Genomic DNA, 19,630 nt, shown 5'->3' on the forward strand with positions numbered 1-19,630 from the left:
TGTCTTTGCAAATAAGCGGGGGGGGGGGAAGTTTTCCGCGGGGGAAGTTTTCCGCGCATGCGCGATTAAGTTTGAATTGTGTACATGATGCCCTGTCTTCCGTCACGTACTACCGGCTTCATATCAAAGTCCAATAATCATAACGTTGTACAGTATGTCAGTAAATCACTCAGAGCTATTTGGATTCCAATACTGCATTTAAGTGTATGTAAATCGTCTTTGACAAGAGAAGCCCAAACATCACTTTTACCGGACAGATGCAACATAATCATTAACTTGTCGGACACTTCCGGATTGGGAGACGTTCAAAGACCTGGGCGAGAATATGAAATTACACAGTCGGAGATTGGTGGGACGAGGTGGTTGCTCAATTCAAATTTAATTCAGATTGAATTCAAATTCTAAACTCCCCTCTCGCCGGTTGTATGACGTAACGCAGCCACGGCTGCATTGAGTCGTGCTCAATGTGACCTGGTGCGTCCGCCATATCGTCCAAGTGATGCCGCACGGACGCGGACGTCATCGTCAGCGGGGGAGCGTTTATCACTGGAACGTCACACTTTGCACCTCCGAGCCGACAAAAGTCAGCAGACAGCCAAGCGATACGAGAATAAGGTAATTAATTTACTTTTTTATTTTTATTTAAATATCCTACATAACAGAATATACCATTACATTATATCTATATTCCACTGTTTATTCCATATGAGGACATAGAGGATATATTTATAGGAAATGATTCACCGACGTCTTTCATTTCTTAATACTGTACCTATTTTTTTTACTTTCGATTCATAATTCTATGGTTCACATAGTTTTTGAGAGTCATTTCGCAGTTGTTACTACAATATTACCGTTTCTCTTTTTGAAAAAGACGAATTAGCCTGATATGCCCTATTTGGCAGCCATTTTCCATGATCGACGCTGTATTTATTTGGGCTATAATAGTCTGCAGTGGTGGGAAGTAACTAAGTACAAATGCTTTACCTTTGAATCAATAAAAAAAAAAAAAAAAAACTCTTTAATCCGGCCCACCAAGCATCTACAGGTGCGTCACAGTAAATTACAATAGCGTCTAAAGCTTCATTTACTTCAGTATAATTCTGTTCAAAAAGTGAAAGTCAAATTCCATGCAGACAGAAACATTTCATGGTTTAAGTTTTCTTTTGCACTAAAGTTAAAAAAAAAAAAAAAAAAGAAGACTGAAGACTGAATGAAGTGTACTTTAGTAAAGTACACAAGTCTCCCGAGTGTAAACCTTTGCCACCTTTCACATGTTAAGGCCACGTCAGTAGGAAAATGTACACCAAAAAAAATGTGAGCATTGAATGAAGGTGGTGTTGCTGCTGCTGTTTAAAGACACACGTGAAGATGGCTGAGGACATTAAGGCCAAACTGGAGAACTATCGCACCGCTCCATTTGATGCCAGGTTCCCCAACCAGAACCAGACCAGGAATTGCTGGTCCAACTATCTTGGTAAGGCTTCAAGGTCATATTAAATGTTTTATCTTTTTACCAAACCCTCCATTGAAAATATATCAGGAGAAACCATCTGCTTGTTTCATTTATCACGTGCTAATTAAGGTCTTTCCCCTAAAACCTGTATCGAGGTCACCGGATTCCAACAATATATTACAAGTATTGTATTGTTGTCATCAGTCTATTAATAGACTAGCTAATTTGAGCTGTATTCTTGTCGAATGTCTATTTACAGACTACCATCGCTGCCAGAAAGCTCTGGAAGCAAAAGGTGTGGACAATGCACCGTGTGAGTGGTACCGTAGGGTCTACAAGTCCCTCTGCCCCATGTCCTGGGTAAAGAACATTTCTATAATTAAGGGGGGGGTACACAATTCACTTCAAAATTGCTTGTGGAAGCTAAAAGACTGTCCAGTGAAAAGCAGCCATGTTCAACTTTTTGTTCAGCTAAAAATGACGAGAAATTAAAAGTGTGTAAGATTGCAATTTTACTAGCCTTTCAGTTTGGGACCATGTTCTAACATGATATGTAATTTAATTTTTTTTCTTTTATTTTTGGTTATTTTACTTCACAGATTTGTCTAATATTAGCTCTTGTCATTAATATGAAATCCATTTATTTTTATTTTTTCATCCTTTAAATTCCAGTTCGTCCACACAATGCGCAGGTTGAAATGAATTCAACAATGAAAGTTTGCATATTTTTACTTTTATTGCTAATAGTGCAGTCGTTTTATAGCCAGCATGGGGGAGCTTCCACCAAAATGTATTGTTTGCCACCTCTTAAAATCAAAACTGCATCATTCATTTGCTAAAAAAACGCCTATTTCGGAAACTAACAATATTAAATGGAATTGCTTCCTTGTCTGCATAATTTTAAATGATTTAATCTGGTCGGAAAAAAAAAAAAGTTCCAAGTTTTGAGTCTAAAATGAAATCCATTGAACCCAATTTGTATTCAGCCCAGTAAATAGTGGATTTTTTGGGACATTGTGTCTCTTAGATCCAGAAGTGGGACGAACAGAGAGCAGAGGGGACATTCCCAGGAAAAATCTGAAGACCACCCTCCACACAGACGAGAATGTGATAAACCCTGAAGTGGTTGGAGAGCATGTTGCTCCATCAACAACTTTACTGACACAAAATGTGCATTCCTTACAATCACCATTACAAACGTATAACACAGCCTAAATAAATATATTATATACCTATCACATTTGTCTCTCATCTTTAGTGCCTGGGAGTATCCTGTAGCGCATTAAGAATACTCCTGCTAGCTTAATGCTAACACATAATGGAAAACTCCATTGATGGGCTAACAATTTCCATCAATAGTTGCAGTGTTTTAAGCCTTTGAACAACGGATATTTGAGATTTAGCTTCACGCTAACATAATGTGAATGCCATAGACAGGGTAACAGAAATGAGCAAACCTCCTGTCTGCTACTTAACACAAAACCAAAATGACATACAGTACACATATACACATTTTATTTGTCTTTGAAATAAGCCTACGTTTAATATACAGCGTCAGCATTAGAAAAATAAATCGTTTTTTTTCCAAAACACTAAATTGCACGCATACAATAATCGTCACCCCGTGCTGAGTTACGACTAATGTAACACATATGAAAATGGAATACATATATTACATACAAGGAGTCAATCAATTTGTGGCTTATTTACTCAAAAGCAGCTAGTCAGACTTTCCCGCGACCGTAGCAGAGTCGCTATGAATTGAAACGTAGTGTACGACACAAACTACCGATGTAAAAGTGAACGTGTCCCATTGAGAGATCGCTGATCTCTGAATTTGAGGTAAAAGTCAGTAGTTTCTGCATATTGGAAGTCGCCTGTAAAAGTCGCGCTGATTCAAAATCCAAGCGTACAAATATAAATAGCGCCGACCAAATGACTTGAGTCGCTTAAAGTCGTACAGTTGGATCGCAACTTTAGTAAAGGTCACTTGGTCTTAACTACTTTTCTACATGACGTTAAGCTCAAGCTTGCTTTTGGCAAAATATACTACAAAGCTACTTACCGTATTTTCCTCAAATAGTGGCCCCTATTCAATTCGTTCTTCACACATTTTTGTACTTTGAGAAAAAAAAAAAATATAGCTGGTAATTCCCTTCTCAGACACTGCATTTCACACCAAGACATTAGAGAATTCATTGCTGAGACCATTTTTTGCTAACCAAAACTGCAGCACCTACTTAGGCACATAAACCGTGATTACTTCACCCCATTTCATTGCTCCACTAAAATATATTTGTTCTTTTAGGGAACATATTTCATAAAATTGACTTTTGAAGTGACATTAGCCAGCGCTGGCTTTGCGCAAGCGCCATTCATCCGCAGTCATTGCTTTATTTTGAGAAACTAGTCAGTCAAAGGGGTCCAAAAAGATGCTAGGTTGACCTTTTATGAAGGCCCCTGGAAAATGTTTTAAATTGTGAAAAAGTTTCATAGTGCCTCATTCAGTCAAGTTAACAAAACACATGGGCCACTATAAGAGGGAATAGAGTTTGTTTTGAAGAGCGTGTGTCAGCGTGTGTCAGCTTGCTGTTAAGTAAATGCTCATACTCAATACAAAGAGCCCACATTTATAAATGGCTAATAGCTACTGACAATTGTGTGCATAGCATTACATTTGGTTAGGCAAAGAACTAGGCTTATCAGTAGATTAAATTGTGAATAATCGTAGGATGTAGAAAGTGAGTGAAACTGGACTGGCTATTGATGTATTTACACGGCACAGGCAGAGTACAGGCACAATAATAAAAAGGCTGCCACACAGCAGCCTGACGTGTTTATTTAGCCTGGCACTGAGAGAGCCGCTGACTCTGTTTGTAGAGAAGGGATGGGAGTAATCCAACCAGAAAGTGGAATACACTGAACAAGTGTGTGTGTGTGTGTGTGTGTGTGTGGGTGGGTGTGTGTGTGTGTGTGTGTGCGCAGAGCAAACCCGTTGTGATCAGTGCAAAACATGTCCTCTTCAGTGCGGCTCATGCAGGTCAGACGGGCGCTTTCACCCATTGGAGGCATAAAGTGAGCCATAAATCAGTACCTCCTCTGTCCGTGTTTGCCAACGTCGGTCATGCAGGTTTTAGGCCGAAGAGCTGAAATGAGGAAGATCGCGCGCACATTAATGAGCAGAGTTAACATTTTGGTTGCTAAAATAAAATTGCTCTTGGGTCATTGTGCCCAGATGTATTAAACTATTTGCTATTTTTTGTACTCAGGCCAGAGAAACACCAGTACAGGAATAACAGTACTGCTCTGGCGCCATCTAGTGGCATTTTGGTTGCAAGGAGCCAATTTGAAAAGAGTACAGGTGCTTCATTTAAAAAAAAAAAATAAAACAAAGCAGCGCTTTATAAGGAGATGTGGCTGTGTTCAAAATGACATAATCACACCCCAAGCCATGGTAACTGGGAGTCAGCATACATCTGCCACCATTTTAAAAACCCAAATAAATTTCCGTTGCTCAGCCACATTTGAATAGGGGTGTGTAGACTTTTTCTAGCCACTCGAAGTTATGTGAAAATGACTGCCATGTTTATGTCACTCACCTGGGTCTGCTGCCTGCTTCTTCTTGTTGTGATGGACGATCTGATTCTCATTGGTCATCTTCACATCCTGGTCTTCCACGTAATTACTGTGACATGACAAAATTACAAAGAGGGTGGGTGATCACACAGTGAATCTTCTGTTGGTTAAAAAAGGTTAAAAAAAAAAAAAAAAGGGAAGCTAGCAGGAAACTCAGTGGAAGAGGCAGTGAGGGATCACATATTAGAAGCGTGGTAAGGGTGGGAGACAAACCACGTGGGGGGACATTCAAAGGCACTGGGGCAATCTTCAATGTGAGGAGTGATCACAAGGGGGCGCTCTACAGCATTACTCACTGTTTGTGGCGCCTGCTGCCATGGGGGCTGATGTGGAGAATTACACATTGTATTCAATCAAACTGCACCGCTTCCGAAAGTCTGCTAACTTAAGGACATATATTCTTTATCCTCTGCAAAAAAATTAACTAATATTACTGCAACTTTTTTCAAGTAGAGGCCTCTATACACGCAGAAATGCTGTTGGTATAAAATATGACAATCAGACATGCATGTTGACATGCAGCATGCATGAAATTCATTGCACTCTACATGAAATCAGCCATAGAGGCCAAAATATTAAGGAAACCTTCAAAATCTAATAAGACCAGTGCAAAAGTTGTGGAAACTACACGCACAATATTAAATGCATCGCTAAATGGTTACTGCTCAGACCGTGTAGTCCAGAAAACCGTGCACTAAAAACATTGCAGCAATTAATGCTTCCACCCGCAGACGGTGTCGTACCTGATGACGGTGTTCCTTTCGCGGTGTGCAATGTACGCGTTGTCGGTGAAGAGGATGGTGTGGTACGGCACCACCACGTCGCACGTGGGCAGAATGCCGCGGCTCATGTGGCTCACGCTGTCCAAGATGCCGTTGTACACCAGGAGGTCGTCCACTAGCAGCTACACACACAAAACTTTGGTTGCTTTATCATCAAGGTCAGAGTTGCCTCGTCTGTAGATGTTTATAAAGGGAAGTTCAAACATGTTTGTTTGATGGGTTCAACGGCAAGTCCTCAATCACTATGTGGCATCATTGCGGTGTACCAACATATGGGGAGTGCTTTTCGATTACATGCAGGAGGCTCACCCCAAATTCCTTAACTCCTCTCTGTGGGGTCTTGGAGTAGTTCCACAGTTTAATCATGGATACGGTCACCGGCTGGTCAAAGATGACGTACACGCGGTTCACCTGCAGCCAAACAAGAGCGTCATTAGCAAAAACCAGCAATGTCAAAGCTTTCAATTGTTCTCTTTCCTTGTGATTCCACCCTCACCAGTCCAGGGAGCACTGGCGCCAGCCACATGTGCCTTCCGTCCTGCGTGCTGTTGACGCCGTCTATTAATTTATCTGGCGTCCTCACGTCACCGCTCACGTTGTCAAGTACGTTGACACTGTCTGGGAAAGCGGCGATGTCTGGCAGGCGTTGAGGAACACAAAGTAAATGCTGACATCATTAATATGCTTTTCTTTTTTGAGCACTTGGGCAAGGAGATGGATTGGAAATGGATTATGTCGGCCAGGCTGATGCCCGCTGACGTTGACGTCAAACATGAACGCCGGTGAGATGTTGCACCATTTAGCAAGGGGTGGGTGGTGCATTTTACAATTTGCTATCAAGAGGGCCAAAGGATACTATTGTCACTCAGGCTGATCTTCTCATGATTCTGGTTGTAGAATTCGAGGCCATTGAGGCCGATGTAGTAAGGATCTCCCCAGGTGGTTAATAACTGCAGCTGAAAGATGACTGGCAGGTAAAAAAAACCATTAAGGAATACAACACGTGACGAATCAAATTCATTGACAAGCTTTGCATGCTGGATGTGTGCCTGTGTACGTTTATCAATGGCCAAAGGATACAGCCACAAGGCATGATGGGAGCTTCGTAGTCCATGCTTGCTTGTTCTGCTTTCTTTGCGCTTCGCCTGAAGTGGACACAAGGGAATCGCGTGAACTTATTTCTCACATAACACAAAGGCACGCGGGCGTGTTGGTACCTGTTGGGGTACTCGTCCGTACTCTTGTCAGGAGGCGTCTGGAGGTAGTCCACAAAGAGGATCTCTTGGGCAAAGTCAAAGTGACAATTGCCTGGGCCTTTCCTGATAAGGAAGCCTTCAACTGGGGAGATGGCAATGTCGTCCAGGATCACGTGGAGCACCTTCACCTAGGTAAAAAAAAGAAAAGAAAAAAAATAGTAATAAGAATTACTTTTATCATCTACCTATCTGACGTCCCATGTCTTGAGGTGAAACTTTGCTAACCACAACATAAAAGGGCAACACTGTATAAAATATTCAGCTTTCAGCCTTGCAAAAAAAACAAAAACATTGTTGATTAAGAATCGTCGACTGTTTCTGAATATTCTGAGTGTTCCTTTTTCAATAGGTGTTTGCTGCTATGAACGATAATGTCCCACCCCTCTGTACGAGTCCTCGGCCGACTTGTTGTAGTTCCAGATGCGGAGCCCGGCGATGGTCTGCGCCTGAGGGAAGGCGAAGGTCACGCTGTGAGGCTCTCCGTAGGAAAAAGGGATCAGCCACATGTGTTGGTCATCTGTGGTGATGTTGTGGCCATCTATAAGCCTGGAAAAGAAAAAAAAAAGGACAAATGCCAATTCTAAATTGCTTAATTGTGCCAAAAGATATTTATTTAAGGGAAGGGATTCATGTGATGTCAGATTCTTTTTTTTTTTCCCACATCTAATTTTTATTTGGGTCAATGCGGAAATAAAGCGCTTTCAAAGTGGTGAAAAGTATCCAACGTGGATAATTTAAGCTTCCGCAACATAAATGGGCAACATGTCTTTTGCAATTTTCAAGGAAGAAGCGTAGAAGCTCGAGAATGTCTCAGAGATTGATAGCGACAATTGAATACAAATGAATTTAGTTAAGTTCCTTTCTATTAAACATGTCATGAATATTTAAGTTGACAGCGTTTAGGGCTGCACATGGTAGTTATGTTTAATCTGTCAGAATTATAAAGGACTTCTCGGTCAATTTTCAACAAGACCAAGATGATGTCAAAGACAGACATACTTATCGAGGGTGCGCGAGTCATGTCCGTATTCGGGCAGGTCCCCGGGTGAGGCGGCCATGATGCCGAGATCCAGGGGTAAGCCCTCCCCGTCTTTCCCGACCACCTCCAGTCCCGTCAGGCCCATGAAGTGCGAATCGCCCCACGTTGACGCCAGCTCCAGATGAAGGCCTAGTGGGGGTTTGAAAGAGAGACGTCGTCGGGATTTAGTGAGGGCAAACGGGGAATTTGGGACGACGGAGCAAAAATGTTCACAACGTGCGCTCACACTTTCCAGTGTACATCCCAGGAATCTGCTCCATGTTCTCCAACTGGCTCACAGTGGCGTTGAGGTGAAGTTTCAACTGAGGAAAAAAGTTATTGCAGCGTCATGTTATGGCTCACAATAGGGAATAATTAGTGTGGGAATTGTGGGAAAAGCGGGAATTTCTGTAGTGGAAAAGAGTTCCTTAGAGGTCCTGATTGTTCTTCAGCATTCACACAATTAATAAGTCGAAGTGAGCATTATCATTGTAGAGAAATTTAAAGCCATGAACTTACGGCGAGGTCCTCCTCTCGGAAGCCCGCCTGCGTGAAAGGTCTTTCCTCTCCCTCGCCGTCTGCAGTGCGCGGCCTGTGCAGCTCCTCCTCATGCACCGGATTTTCCGACCTTTCACTTTCACCCAGGAAGGTTTCATCAAAACGGGACATGGCCTCCAGGATGTCATCATCAGTAGTGAACAGAATGGTGTCGCCGAATTGATCCAATCCTGAATACAAATAAGGTAAAAAAAAAAAAAAGAAACATGAAAAGCCAAAACAAGCTTGTTACAATTTATACCAAATCAAATCTTGCCACTCTGAAAAAAGAAAAAAATTCAATACCTCCTGAAAGAGTCCCGGAAGCTTTCGCAATCTCACCCCTGAAGATGCACTTCCCATCGAGCATCATCTCCACCTCCTTGACTCCTCGGAAAGAGTGGATGCGCGACTTGTTGTAATTCCACACGCGGATCATCGAGACTTGGTATGCGTGTCCGAAATCCAGGAAGATGGTGTGGCGCCGACCGGGCGTGAACGGGGCGAGCCAGAGGTGCATGTCGTCCTGTGTGCGCTGAACGCCGTCCGTCAGGTTGGTGACCACGCGGGGGTCCTTGCCGTAGGCGGGGAGTATGTTGATGTCAGGGGGGTCGGCGCTGATGTGAGCGGGTCGGACGGGCTCCCCGCTGGAGCTGAACACTTCCAGGCCGTTAAGGCCGACGTAGTGGCGGTCCCCCCAGGTGGACAGAATGTTGATGAGCAACCTTTGGCCCTTGGGGAGCACCGGGATCTCAAACTCTTCCTCCTGCTCCATGAATGAATCCCCATCAGGGGCCTCGCACGGGAGCCCCCGGGCGGCTGAGGAGGATGAAAGCGGGCTGGCGGGAGCGGCCGAGGGGTTGACGGGGGCTGCAGGCGAGCCTCGGCTGTGCTGCTGCTGGAAGTCCTCAAATATGTCCCCTTCGAAGCCCATGTTGGAGATGCGACCACGTTGGCACTGGTTGAACTTGGTGAGGGAGTCCCACGATTCCATGAGCGTATCATCCCGGTGGCTGTGCCCCAACGGTCTCGGGGTCCGCTGCCTCCTGCTGGCGCTGGCTGACATTGTCGCCTCTACAGAATACACCGAAAAGTTAAACGTGTGTCAGAAAGGTTCCCACATTGGATTGGAGAATTAAGCAGTATTATGTCAAAATATTATTGAGGTTTCTTATTTTTACATGTATCTGCACTTTTACTGAACTCATTCAGTACCACACATTTCCAAACCCACTTTTACACTAACCTTTGAAAAAATGTGAAAGAAGATGTAAATAAATTCCTCGGATTAAATGGCTGGACTGTGAAACTTTGGGATTAAATGAGTTAAGTACAGAGTGTGAGCAATGTTTCCACCTCGGTCAAAGAGCGTCACCAAAAACTCCAAATGAGCATCCCCACCTGTCGTTGATTTCATGTGTTGCTCCTCTGTCTGCCGATTTCGTAAGGAGCTCCTTCGTCCGCTGAAGGGCCGCTCGTGCTTTTGCTCTCCGAGCTCGTCGAGCAGGTCGCAGTTGAGATCCAGAGAGTCGGCCTTCCACTGCGCCCCGTTAGCCGCCCTCTCCCCTCCTCTGCACACCCGACCGGGGTTACACGGCAGCTCCGGGAGCAACGACGACGAGGCCGAGGCCGAGGCCGAGGATGGCGATTTGGGCTCGGCGGGCGGCTGCTGAGGCACCAGCCAGCGCGGCCGCTCCCTGCTGGCCTCGCAGCCCTCCGGGGCGGCTCTCTTCAGGGGCTGCAGCCACTGGGGGGTCATCCGCGAGGACGACGGCTGCATGGTGACCGTCTGCGCCGCGGGGACGGCCTCGTCAAACGAGTTCCTTTGCGCGGAGGAGCGCCGAGCGGAGATGGGAGGAAGAGGGGCGTGCGCGTTGTCCTGAGTGTTCATCGTCGCCTGGCTTGGCGCGTCTGACGGCCGCAGGGCAGAAGTGAGGTGCTGGTGCGCGCCGCTGTCATCATGTCGCTGGGGGCTGGCCCCCCGGAGATTGTATCCCGAAGACGAAGGGCTGGAAAACAAGGAATCTGAAGCTTGGAAGTCCTGGAGCTCCACGGTGTTGCTGTAGTCGAAGACCTGGTTCCCGCAGCCCCTCTCCAGCTCGCCCTCGAACACCAGCGTGCTGTTGAGGTACAGCTTTACATGACGTGCACCGATGTCAAGTTCCTGGAAAGAAAGAGCCCTCATTTTGAGCGACAGAAACAAGCTCTATTTATAGAGTGCTTTTGATACACTGAACTGAAATCTAACCATGATTGAATATAATACTCACCACTTTCAAATCATTACTCAAAATATACCTCCAAAAAAAGGTATTTCTCACATTATTCTTTTAACCCTGTATGTTGCCCATGAGGTGCCCAAAATGAAATATTCATTTTACAAAACAAAGTAAAATCTACTTGCTCTTTGTCTGCTCAACATTCTTCTTACCAGGCAGTTTCGCTTTTTTTTTAAAATATATATATGTAATCTATTCCTCATTTCATGGCTTTTTCAACCTCTTTAAGGACAGTTCTTGCAATATAGCTCTCAAATGTCAGAAAATGCATTTAAGATGAAAAGAACATAAAACAAATCTTCAACCATTTGACTTTTCACACATGAACTATCAAACATAAATGTGTTGTTTTTTTGTTTTTCACAAAAATGCACACACACTTTGGCTTGACTGTGCTTTTTAAAACTGTATCATTATCACAATCTGGCCAGCATTCTCGCGCATCAGTAGCGGCATTAAATAAACATACATGTAATAGATGCAGTGAATGAGTCCCACAAGCTAGCACTAAGTAGCTGTTCTGGATAACGACATGGCTGACGCCCATCTTAAATCCGACTGATCCTCCTGGCAGAGAACCCACAGAAACCCCGAGTCAACTTCGAACATTCCCACCCTTATCTCCTTACCAGACACGGCCACTCGCTCGCTTGGGATGTGCCGGACTTTAGGAAGCAACTCTCTAACAATGCTGCAAAGCAAACACAAAAGCAAAACCTACTGGGCAGTACGTACCCATGAATGAACAACAGTGAGGATGAAAGGACACAAGCCCACGTTTCCTCTTACACTAATCTTCAGGGCTAATCTCTCTATGCTCCACATTTTGGACAGACTGAGTGGCAGCTCAGCCAGCCACTGCTTAAAAAGAAAACGCAGCCTGACGTAACTCTGTGGATAAGGTACTAACGTTGAGGCTTCTGTTGTAGTTCCAGATTTTGATGCGCGATATCCCAAAGTCTGCCGAGCGCTCTGTGTTCCGGATGATGAAGTAGAGCTGGACGGGAGGGTGGAAGGGACACGTCCACATGTGGCGCTCCTTGGTCGTCTGTAAGACCACCACAGCAGACCCAAACAAATCAGCCAATGCCGTGTTCTTGACAAGTACATATAATTGGGTGTTTTTTTTTTTTTCCTTGAATTACGTCAGAAAATAGGAAGGCTGAATTTACCCAAAGAAAGTTTACACCAGAGCAAACTATGGCATGTACAATCGATGTACAGTAAAAAGTCTACATCCCCTTTTAAAATGTCAGTTTTTTTTTTTTTTATCCTCTTTTGTCTTTTCTGTAGAACCTCGTATTCCCCCTGTAAGGCTGCAGACTGACCTTCGCCTTGCCATTGACGAGCGCCGCCAGATTCCCGGGATAGTCGGCGTTCCTGATGTCAAGGTCATGCGGCGACACGTACAGCTTCTTGTTTCCGGGTCCGAAAAACTGCAGCTCGGTCAGGCCCACCTGCAGCGCGTGCCCCCAGTTGGACAGGAGCTCCATCGTGACGTACACAGCCGGGGGGATCTCGGACGAGCGCCTCGGCTGGCGTGACAACAATAAAAGAAAAGGCGCTGTGAAGGACTCATGACTCGGCATTATTCACAAGGGAGGTTTGGGGACTCACCGGCGGTTTGCTGCATTCTGTTTTGACGCCCTGAGGAATGTTGAAGGTGGGCGCAGCTTCCAGCTCCTCCAAGGCTTGCAGCAGTTTGTGCTGCTCCCTGAAACACAACATGACAATCTGCTGCTTCCTTCTCTCTCAAATCATCATCACCATCGTGCTCAGGCGGGGCCAAGAAAACATTTCGTTTCATGTAGTTTCTATAAATAGCAGACCTTCACGCTTTCCACCTGCAAAATGTAATGGATAACCAGAAATACAAGATGCTAGAACAGTGGTTTGCTCACCAGGCACATAAAAATGCATTAAAATGTTTTTGGTTTTTTTAATCCCAAAACATTCATGAAAAAACAGGGATAAAAATCCCTCCAATGTTTTCCACAATTTCCTATACGTGTGAAGTTGTAAGATTACAACTTTTTTCCGCTAACAAAATGTGTCGGTTTTTGTAAAGGTCATTTTTTTCTTGAAAAACATATCACTTAATTCTCATAACCATCGTACATCTTTTTCCCCAAATTAATTACTGTAACGTTTGTTTACCCCCCCCCCCCCCAAACTGGGCAACTTCTTCACTTACTATGGCATTTAGGGGCACACATACTAGCTATGTTTACTCGCCATTTGGATTATGAGGTGTTCACATTTCTCGCATGGATAGGACTCAAAACGTTTGAGCACCGTTTCATTTGCGTGCTTTTCTTGCACCAACCTGGAGCCCATGAGCGTGATTCTCTGCATGGCCACAGTGACACTGCTCTCCTCTTTGTCGCCGCTGTTGCCATGCACTAAGCCGTTCATCATCTGCTGCCCTCTGCCCTGGATCAAGTCAAGCAGAATGGGAAGAGTCAGACGCGCACACACACACACACAAAGCTTTTGGGTTAGGGTTTACTTGCCAGCCAAATCTGGCACTGGATTAAAATAATCAACATGCCTACAAGTGACCACGATACAATGACAGCGGGACAGTGGTAAGAGGTAAAGCTGACCATGTTGCGAGAGAAAAGCTCGGGACTCTTGTTCTCTCTCTGGATGGCCTCGCACACCCCACGGGTGACGTCGTCTGGGTCTTGCTCCTCAGTGAACGCCCTCCTGGCTATCGACAGGGGCGTCTCAGCCTGACTTGCCGGCCCTCAAAACACACACATTTATGTCATTCAGTGTTTCCCCATCCTTAGTTGTTCTAAATGCTAATGCTAATGCTAGTTAAGTGCTTGACGAAAAGACTTACTCATACCACCCCAGCTGTCTTTTGAAGGCGGCATGTCTAATGTTTTGCTCTTGACCAGCATTGGCTTGGCAGGCATGAAGGAGTCACTGTTTTCCTTCCGCTTTGCAGACAACGAGCGCTCCAGTCTACGACCTGGAATAGGTGGAGAAAAGAATCTCAGGTTTGGATAAATACATAGCGTCATTATCTCCAAAAGAACGATGGATTTCAAATTCAAATGATTTCCAATTCGTCCTCACAGGGCAAGCCACGACATCTCCGTTTTCCCGTGCTCTTGACTTTTACTGTACAGTCGACTTTGACAAGCCAAACTTTTATTTTGCACCACCACGTTACTTGCAGTGATGAAACAGTTGGACAAAAAAAAAAAAAAAAAAAAAAAAAATCAAACTATATTTACGTATGTAAGTGGACGGTGACACCCACCGTTAGGTGCTGGTCCAAAGTCGAGGACAATGAGGTTTGCTGGGTCAAAATGTGAACTGCTGGGCCGAGGGTTAGAGGAAGACTTGGAGGACGACACGGCAAGTCCCAGTTCGTCCAGACTCTCGGTGCTCTCGTCCCGCTCGATTTGCTCCTCCACCCACTCTTCGTCCGACTCCTCCCCTGCCGAGCCGCGGCTGCTCCGCCGCATGCTGTTCTCCAGGCTGCGCCTTAAAACCTAAACACAAGAGGTTGACGTTAATGTAGATGGACCCGCATATTACGTGATATACTATACAGCCAGGACACAGCATATCACTATTAGGAACCAATTTTTTTTCTGGTACCTATAAGAAATAGTTGAACTCAATGTGCCTAAGCGCAAAGATAAAAAAAAAAAAAACTTTATACATAGGAATTTTGATAACTTTGCAAAACAAACCTTCTCTGCATACAAAATTTTTATTATTTTTATTATGCACTGTACTTACTGTGCATAGTACTTGTACTAAAGAAAAAAAAATCACATTACTCGTCGCATACTTTTATGTTATAAAAATGTGTTCACAAATCTCAGAAAAAAGCCTATTAGAACATGAGAACTTTATTTGAGGTTAATTAGAGGCACATGAAATCGGACTACCATTTTACATGAGCTTGAATGTTGACTGGTGTGAACACTTGTGCGACCACATTCTTTCAGTTTTTTTTTTTTCCAGATGAGTTGTAGAGTTTATTGGTAACATTGAAGTTTAAAGTATTTATCATGGTCTCATTCTTTGATATCGCAAAAATGTGGCACTTGAACAGGTGTGTAGACTTCTTTTCAATGTGTATCATTGTCAGATGCTGACAAAAAAAAAAACAACGCCAATTTTGACAAAGGAAGGATATCTGTTTTCAAATGGAGGAGGTCAAAAAAATCAATTATCAAGTAGAGATAATCGACTTAAGCACAATAGCAAAGTATTCTCTCCTCCACTGACCTTGACTTCCTCGAGATTGAGAAGCACCTTTTCGCCGTGCTCCTGGCTCGCTTGTCCTGCTTGGTTGTGGGGCCTGGAGCTGAAGGAGTGCGAAAGCGCACAGGTGTCCCTCGGGGAGCAGGGGGCGCCAGGCGAGCGTGGGCCGGAGCTCTGCGCGAGTGGCGGTGATTGGATGTGGTAAGGGGGGGGGGGAATAGCAGAGATGGAGGGATGATGAATGGTACAGACAGCTGCAGTTGACACACAAGCCCTCCCATTAAAAAAAAACAACAAAAAAAGAAGCTTGCTATGTGCATTTTACCTCCATGTCTAGGCTTTCATAAGTCTCAAAATCATCAGAGTAGCGTTTTTCTGGGTATATCTTCAAACTCGGTCCATCCTCTGTTCGGATTATGACGGTCTCCTGCTTGAACATTGAAATACTGGGATTGGACTTCAAAACACATGGATCAATAATGCCAATGAATCAAGCGCTTACCTGTGTCCATTCTTTCCTCTGGACCTTTCCGGGGGCAGTGTGGCTCCTCCGCTTGTGGCCGGGCTCCAAATCTTCACTTAGCCGGTGGGCGCTTCGACAGACATCTGCTGATGAGTCACAGCACAAAAAAGGGAACATGAAGAGCGTGCGGTGCGGTGCGGTGCTCCGCGGCGTTCGCTCGCCGCAGATGGGAGTGCTGCAATTATGCACGCAGATGGTCCGCGGCACATACGAGGAGGCATGGAAATGCTGCTGCCAGCTCTAACTGTCACTATCATTTATTCAGTGTAGACTGGACACGTGATCACGGCACGCTAACTTGATGGAAAATGTATGCAGTCGTATAGACTATTAATGAATGCCTATTGCATAATATTAATGACTGATGATAAGCTAACCAAAATAAATGTATGAAAACCAACAGTTCTAAAAGATGAAATGCCACTTAAAAGTTAAATACGACTAAACTGTACCCAACACATACAGTACTGGATTAAAAAAAAAAAAAAAACGTTTGTCACTGTAAAATGATGCCTAATTTGAACATTTAATTAAGTAATACTGTTGCATACCACTAGAGGAAGCCCACGTAGCACTAGTAGTTTTTTAAAAACACATGACTCAACAAAAACAATGGCAACTATGAAATACAAATATACAACAGAAAATATTGTACATATTGCAGTGTTTGTCTACATGCATGGGCCTTCCTTTAAGAGGCGGGGCCTGGTGAGGCGGCATGTGATGTTTGTGCGTGAGCTGTGGCTGGCAGCAGCTTCTGCGTGACTGTGCTACGAGTGTGTTTACTGCTCTCCCGGTGTTATTAGCGGCTGAAAAGTGCATCGGCGACTGAGGCTCTCCTTTCCCACATGTGAGGGCATTACAGTAAATATGTAAAAACCCGTCGAGTGAATGTTTATGGGTTTTCCCGTGACCATAAACTACAAACCTGCTGTACAGGGAGTCCTCCAAACAGGCGTGGAGGTGACAGGCTTGTGGCTGGGGCTCTTGTGCTGCCTCTTGCAGGACTCGGCATTGGCTCCGTTGAAATAAATGGAAAAGCCTTGTTCTAGTCTTTCCAGTTCTATCTCTCTGGGGCCTTTGGCTTTGAGGCGATTCAGAATCCTGTGGACAACAGACAACTTTATATACACCTCTAGGAATAAAATGAGCAACAATCTAAAAAAAAAAAAAAAAAAAAAAAAGAACTCCACTGCAACATTCCAAAGCAAACTTTCTCCAAACAAGGAGCCAATCATTGCTTTTTCAGTGTTAATCAAGCACTAAAAGTCACGGAAGAGTTAAGCATTTTCACAGTGAAATCCAATACGCGTCCCCTCGAGAGCCCGTTCTCACACTTCACCTGTTTTTGTGCTGGAGCTCGATTAAATATTCATCCGCGTTGTCGTCCACAGCGGCAGCGAGCTTCTTTCCTTGGCACGCCTCAGTCTCCTTCAAGTGCACAAACATGGCAGGAAGGCCGACGTCAGATGCTTGACTGTACGTAGCACACTTGCCGGTAATTACCAATATAATCAATAGACATCACATAGGCAATGTCAATTGCTTTGGTGAAAAAATGTGACGTTTTATAGACGAGGACCTAGTGAAAAGAAAATGTGTGCAATAAATTCAACATCCCAAGAGCTTTTACATTAGTTGTTTTGACTACACAACACACATTACTACTACAGTCTAAAAATTAGGCAAAGGTGTCAAACCCAAGGCCCGGGCCCACAATGTTTTATACGTCTAATATTTACATGTGTTTATTTCATGTTTCTTGCTAAGCATTTTTTATTGCCAAACCCCAACCTCACTCCTGATAAAAAAATTAAAAAAACAAAAACAAAAAAAAAAAACATTTATTTGGTTTTCGGGCTTTTGAGAAATAAATTATCCTCACAATTATATGAATAAAAATGTATTTAGCATAAAAACAAAAAAAACGTGCAGGTTTTTCTAGTCCACTTGGGGATTGAAAGTGCACCAAGGGCTGCGCCTATCCTCGACCGCTTATAAGAGAGCATTATAATATGTCTTATGTGCCATTTTGAATTAGGTAACATTTTTTTTTCTTCAGTGTGAAATGATCCCAAACTTTGGGCATTCTGTCATTTAGAATCTTTTCTCCTGTCTGTTCACCATCGTGCCAACTTATTTCCACAGAGTGGCGCATGACTATGCAGTAACATAAATCTGTACGAAAAAATGATCAGATTGTGATTTCACTTTTGTTGTAATCGAGTTGGATTACTTGTTCCAGATTCATAATTATCACGGTTTGGGACTAATTTTTCATCATGGAAAACATGAGTAAATGAGGGCCTCAATACACACACACACACACACAAGTGACAGCTCCACTAATAAGGGTCAAATGTTTGCTTTTATTTGTAGGAGGTAGAGCATCCCTTTATATCCATGCACCATCATGCAACATTAGCAGGAAAGAAGAAAATCCCAAGACCCTTACTTGTGATTTACTACAGGCTACTGCATCTGTCAAAGAGCAGGAAGCAGCAGACGAGCAATGCATGGAAGAGGAACACAGAATAGTGGTTAAATGGCAGCAGTTCAGAGAGTCAAGGAAAGCATTGGAACACAAGTGCTGAAATTGAAAAGAACCTCCTCTCCTCCGTGACGTGTTGAGTAAGAAAGGAGGCGGCCGGCTGTGAATTTGGCTCGATGAGACACTACGCGCAACGAACGTGGCCTACCTCGTTTTTATAATCCATAGTGCGGCGTCGGACAGTGAAGCAGATGCTGTGTCCTCATAACCTTGTGGTGCGTTCCGGCGCCGCTCGGAAAAATGCAAACAGCGCCACCCCGCCTGACCTTGGCTTGGACACACCTCGAGGAAAGACCAACTTTCACCAGGGCTGCAACCACCACGTATTAACAGTAACGGGAAGCTGCAGCGGGGAAACATTTTATTATTTATGCATGTCCGGAATGTGTTTTTCGGCGTGGTTCTACAATTTCCGTTCTTCATGAACACAACCACGATGTGTCATTATACAGAAGCCTTTATTATAGGCCTATGTGATGATCACAGTTACGTGTGCCCTTTGTTGAAATGGATTTAGACCAGTACATTTTGATGATTGATATTTTATACTTTAACGTACTGTAGTCATAAATACCTCCAGAACACCGTCATTAGTGGCTAAAACACACCTTTTTCCCCTTTCAGTGATTCCAAAGTGCTACTGGTTTTCAGGTTGCATCCATCTTCCACCAGAGCCGAGCATTCGTCAAATTATATAACTGCTATCTTCTTTTTTCGCCGCCGCTAAGCGCTGAAGATGGATACAGACATGGGGGAAAAACACCCCGAGGTTACAACTCAGAGGAATTTTTTTCCCGTCCTTGCTCGGCAACGGGACACAAACATCTGCTAACTACACAATAGGGGCTAAAATATGATATGACATTGATATTAAATGACGAGAAGCTGAAACGAATACAATACTGTATACAGGTACACGTAACTAGCAAGCTAACTAACCCAACTGGCAATAAAAGCAGCACACAAAGCCAAATTAGAAAAAGTGACATAAATTAGCCATGACAAAGAGTTTAGTAGTACGAAGAATTAATCTATAAACGCACAGGAAGTGTTAAACAGTAACACAGGTAGCGTAAAGAGTTAGCGCACATGCTAATAGTGTATTGAGATGCTAGCCGGCTAGCGCCCACTGGATGAATAACATAGCAAAACCAAACGCGTTCCCTTTTCTCAACACTTCATCACAACTTAGTTATTAATACAACAACTTACCGTCGAGGTCGTAAAAACAATTAAACGCTTGGCAGTTCGCTTGCCGCTCTTCCTCATGTGTCCGCTATGTTGTGATGCCTGGTTACCACGATGGCTCTCGACCAATCAGGGGAGCCACATGCGTCGACGACACGCCCCCAAAAGCCA

The 19,630-nt window shown here is 44.1% G+C and overlaps 2 protein-coding genes across 7 annotated transcripts; one reads left to right on the top strand and one right to left on the bottom strand.

Annotated features, from left to right (window-relative positions):
* Positions 1–119: 119 nt before the first annotated feature.
* On the top strand, positions 120–2,691 carry cox6b1 (cytochrome c oxidase subunit 6B1). Its single transcript, XM_086017241.1, has 4 exons — positions 120–615; positions 1,360–1,477; positions 1,716–1,816; positions 2,484–2,691. Exons 2-4 carry the CDS (start codon positions 1,372–1,374, stop codon positions 2,535–2,537), a joined length of 261 nt encoding a protein of 86 aa, XP_085873367.1. The 5' UTR covers positions 120–615; positions 1,360–1,371; the 3' UTR covers positions 2,538–2,691.
* Positions 2,578–19,589, bottom strand: katnip (katanin interacting protein). Of its 6 annotated transcripts, none has more exons than XM_086017202.1 (30): positions 19,484–19,589; positions 18,880–19,001; positions 18,420–18,614; positions 17,063–17,151; positions 16,649–16,824; positions 15,700–15,803; positions 15,523–15,624; positions 15,222–15,371; positions 14,239–14,473; positions 13,813–13,944; positions 13,571–13,713; positions 13,291–13,397; positions 12,582–12,678; positions 12,293–12,499; positions 11,875–12,012; positions 10,087–10,849; positions 8,992–9,759; positions 8,668–8,876; positions 8,396–8,471; positions 8,130–8,298; positions 7,511–7,676; positions 7,092–7,258; positions 6,955–7,019; positions 6,731–6,841; positions 6,371–6,510; positions 6,184–6,285; positions 5,836–5,996; positions 5,389–5,415; positions 5,056–5,141; positions 2,578–4,602 (listed from the first exon to the last, which is right to left on the bottom strand). In XM_086017202.1, exons 3-30 carry the CDS (start codon positions 18,435–18,437, stop codon positions 4,544–4,546), a joined length of 4,767 nt encoding a protein of 1,588 aa, XP_085873328.1. In that variant the 5' UTR covers positions 18,438–18,614; positions 18,880–19,001; positions 19,484–19,589; the 3' UTR covers positions 2,578–4,543. The 6 variants fall into 6 exon arrangements, with proteins under 6 accessions (XP_085873328.1, XP_085873327.1, XP_085873326.1 ...); XM_086017201.1 differs by having other exon boundaries at positions 15,523–15,627; XM_086017200.1 differs by having other exon boundaries at positions 15,700–15,806.
* Between the last annotated feature and the right edge of the window lie 41 nt (positions 19,590–19,630).

Source organism: Filicampus tigris, chromosome 19 (genome assembly GCF_054856515.1).
Source record: "Filicampus tigris isolate MCC_2025a chromosome 19, RoL_Ftig_1.0, whole genome shotgun sequence".
Taxonomy (NCBI): Eukaryota; Metazoa; Chordata; class Actinopteri; order Syngnathiformes; family Syngnathidae; genus Filicampus; species Filicampus tigris.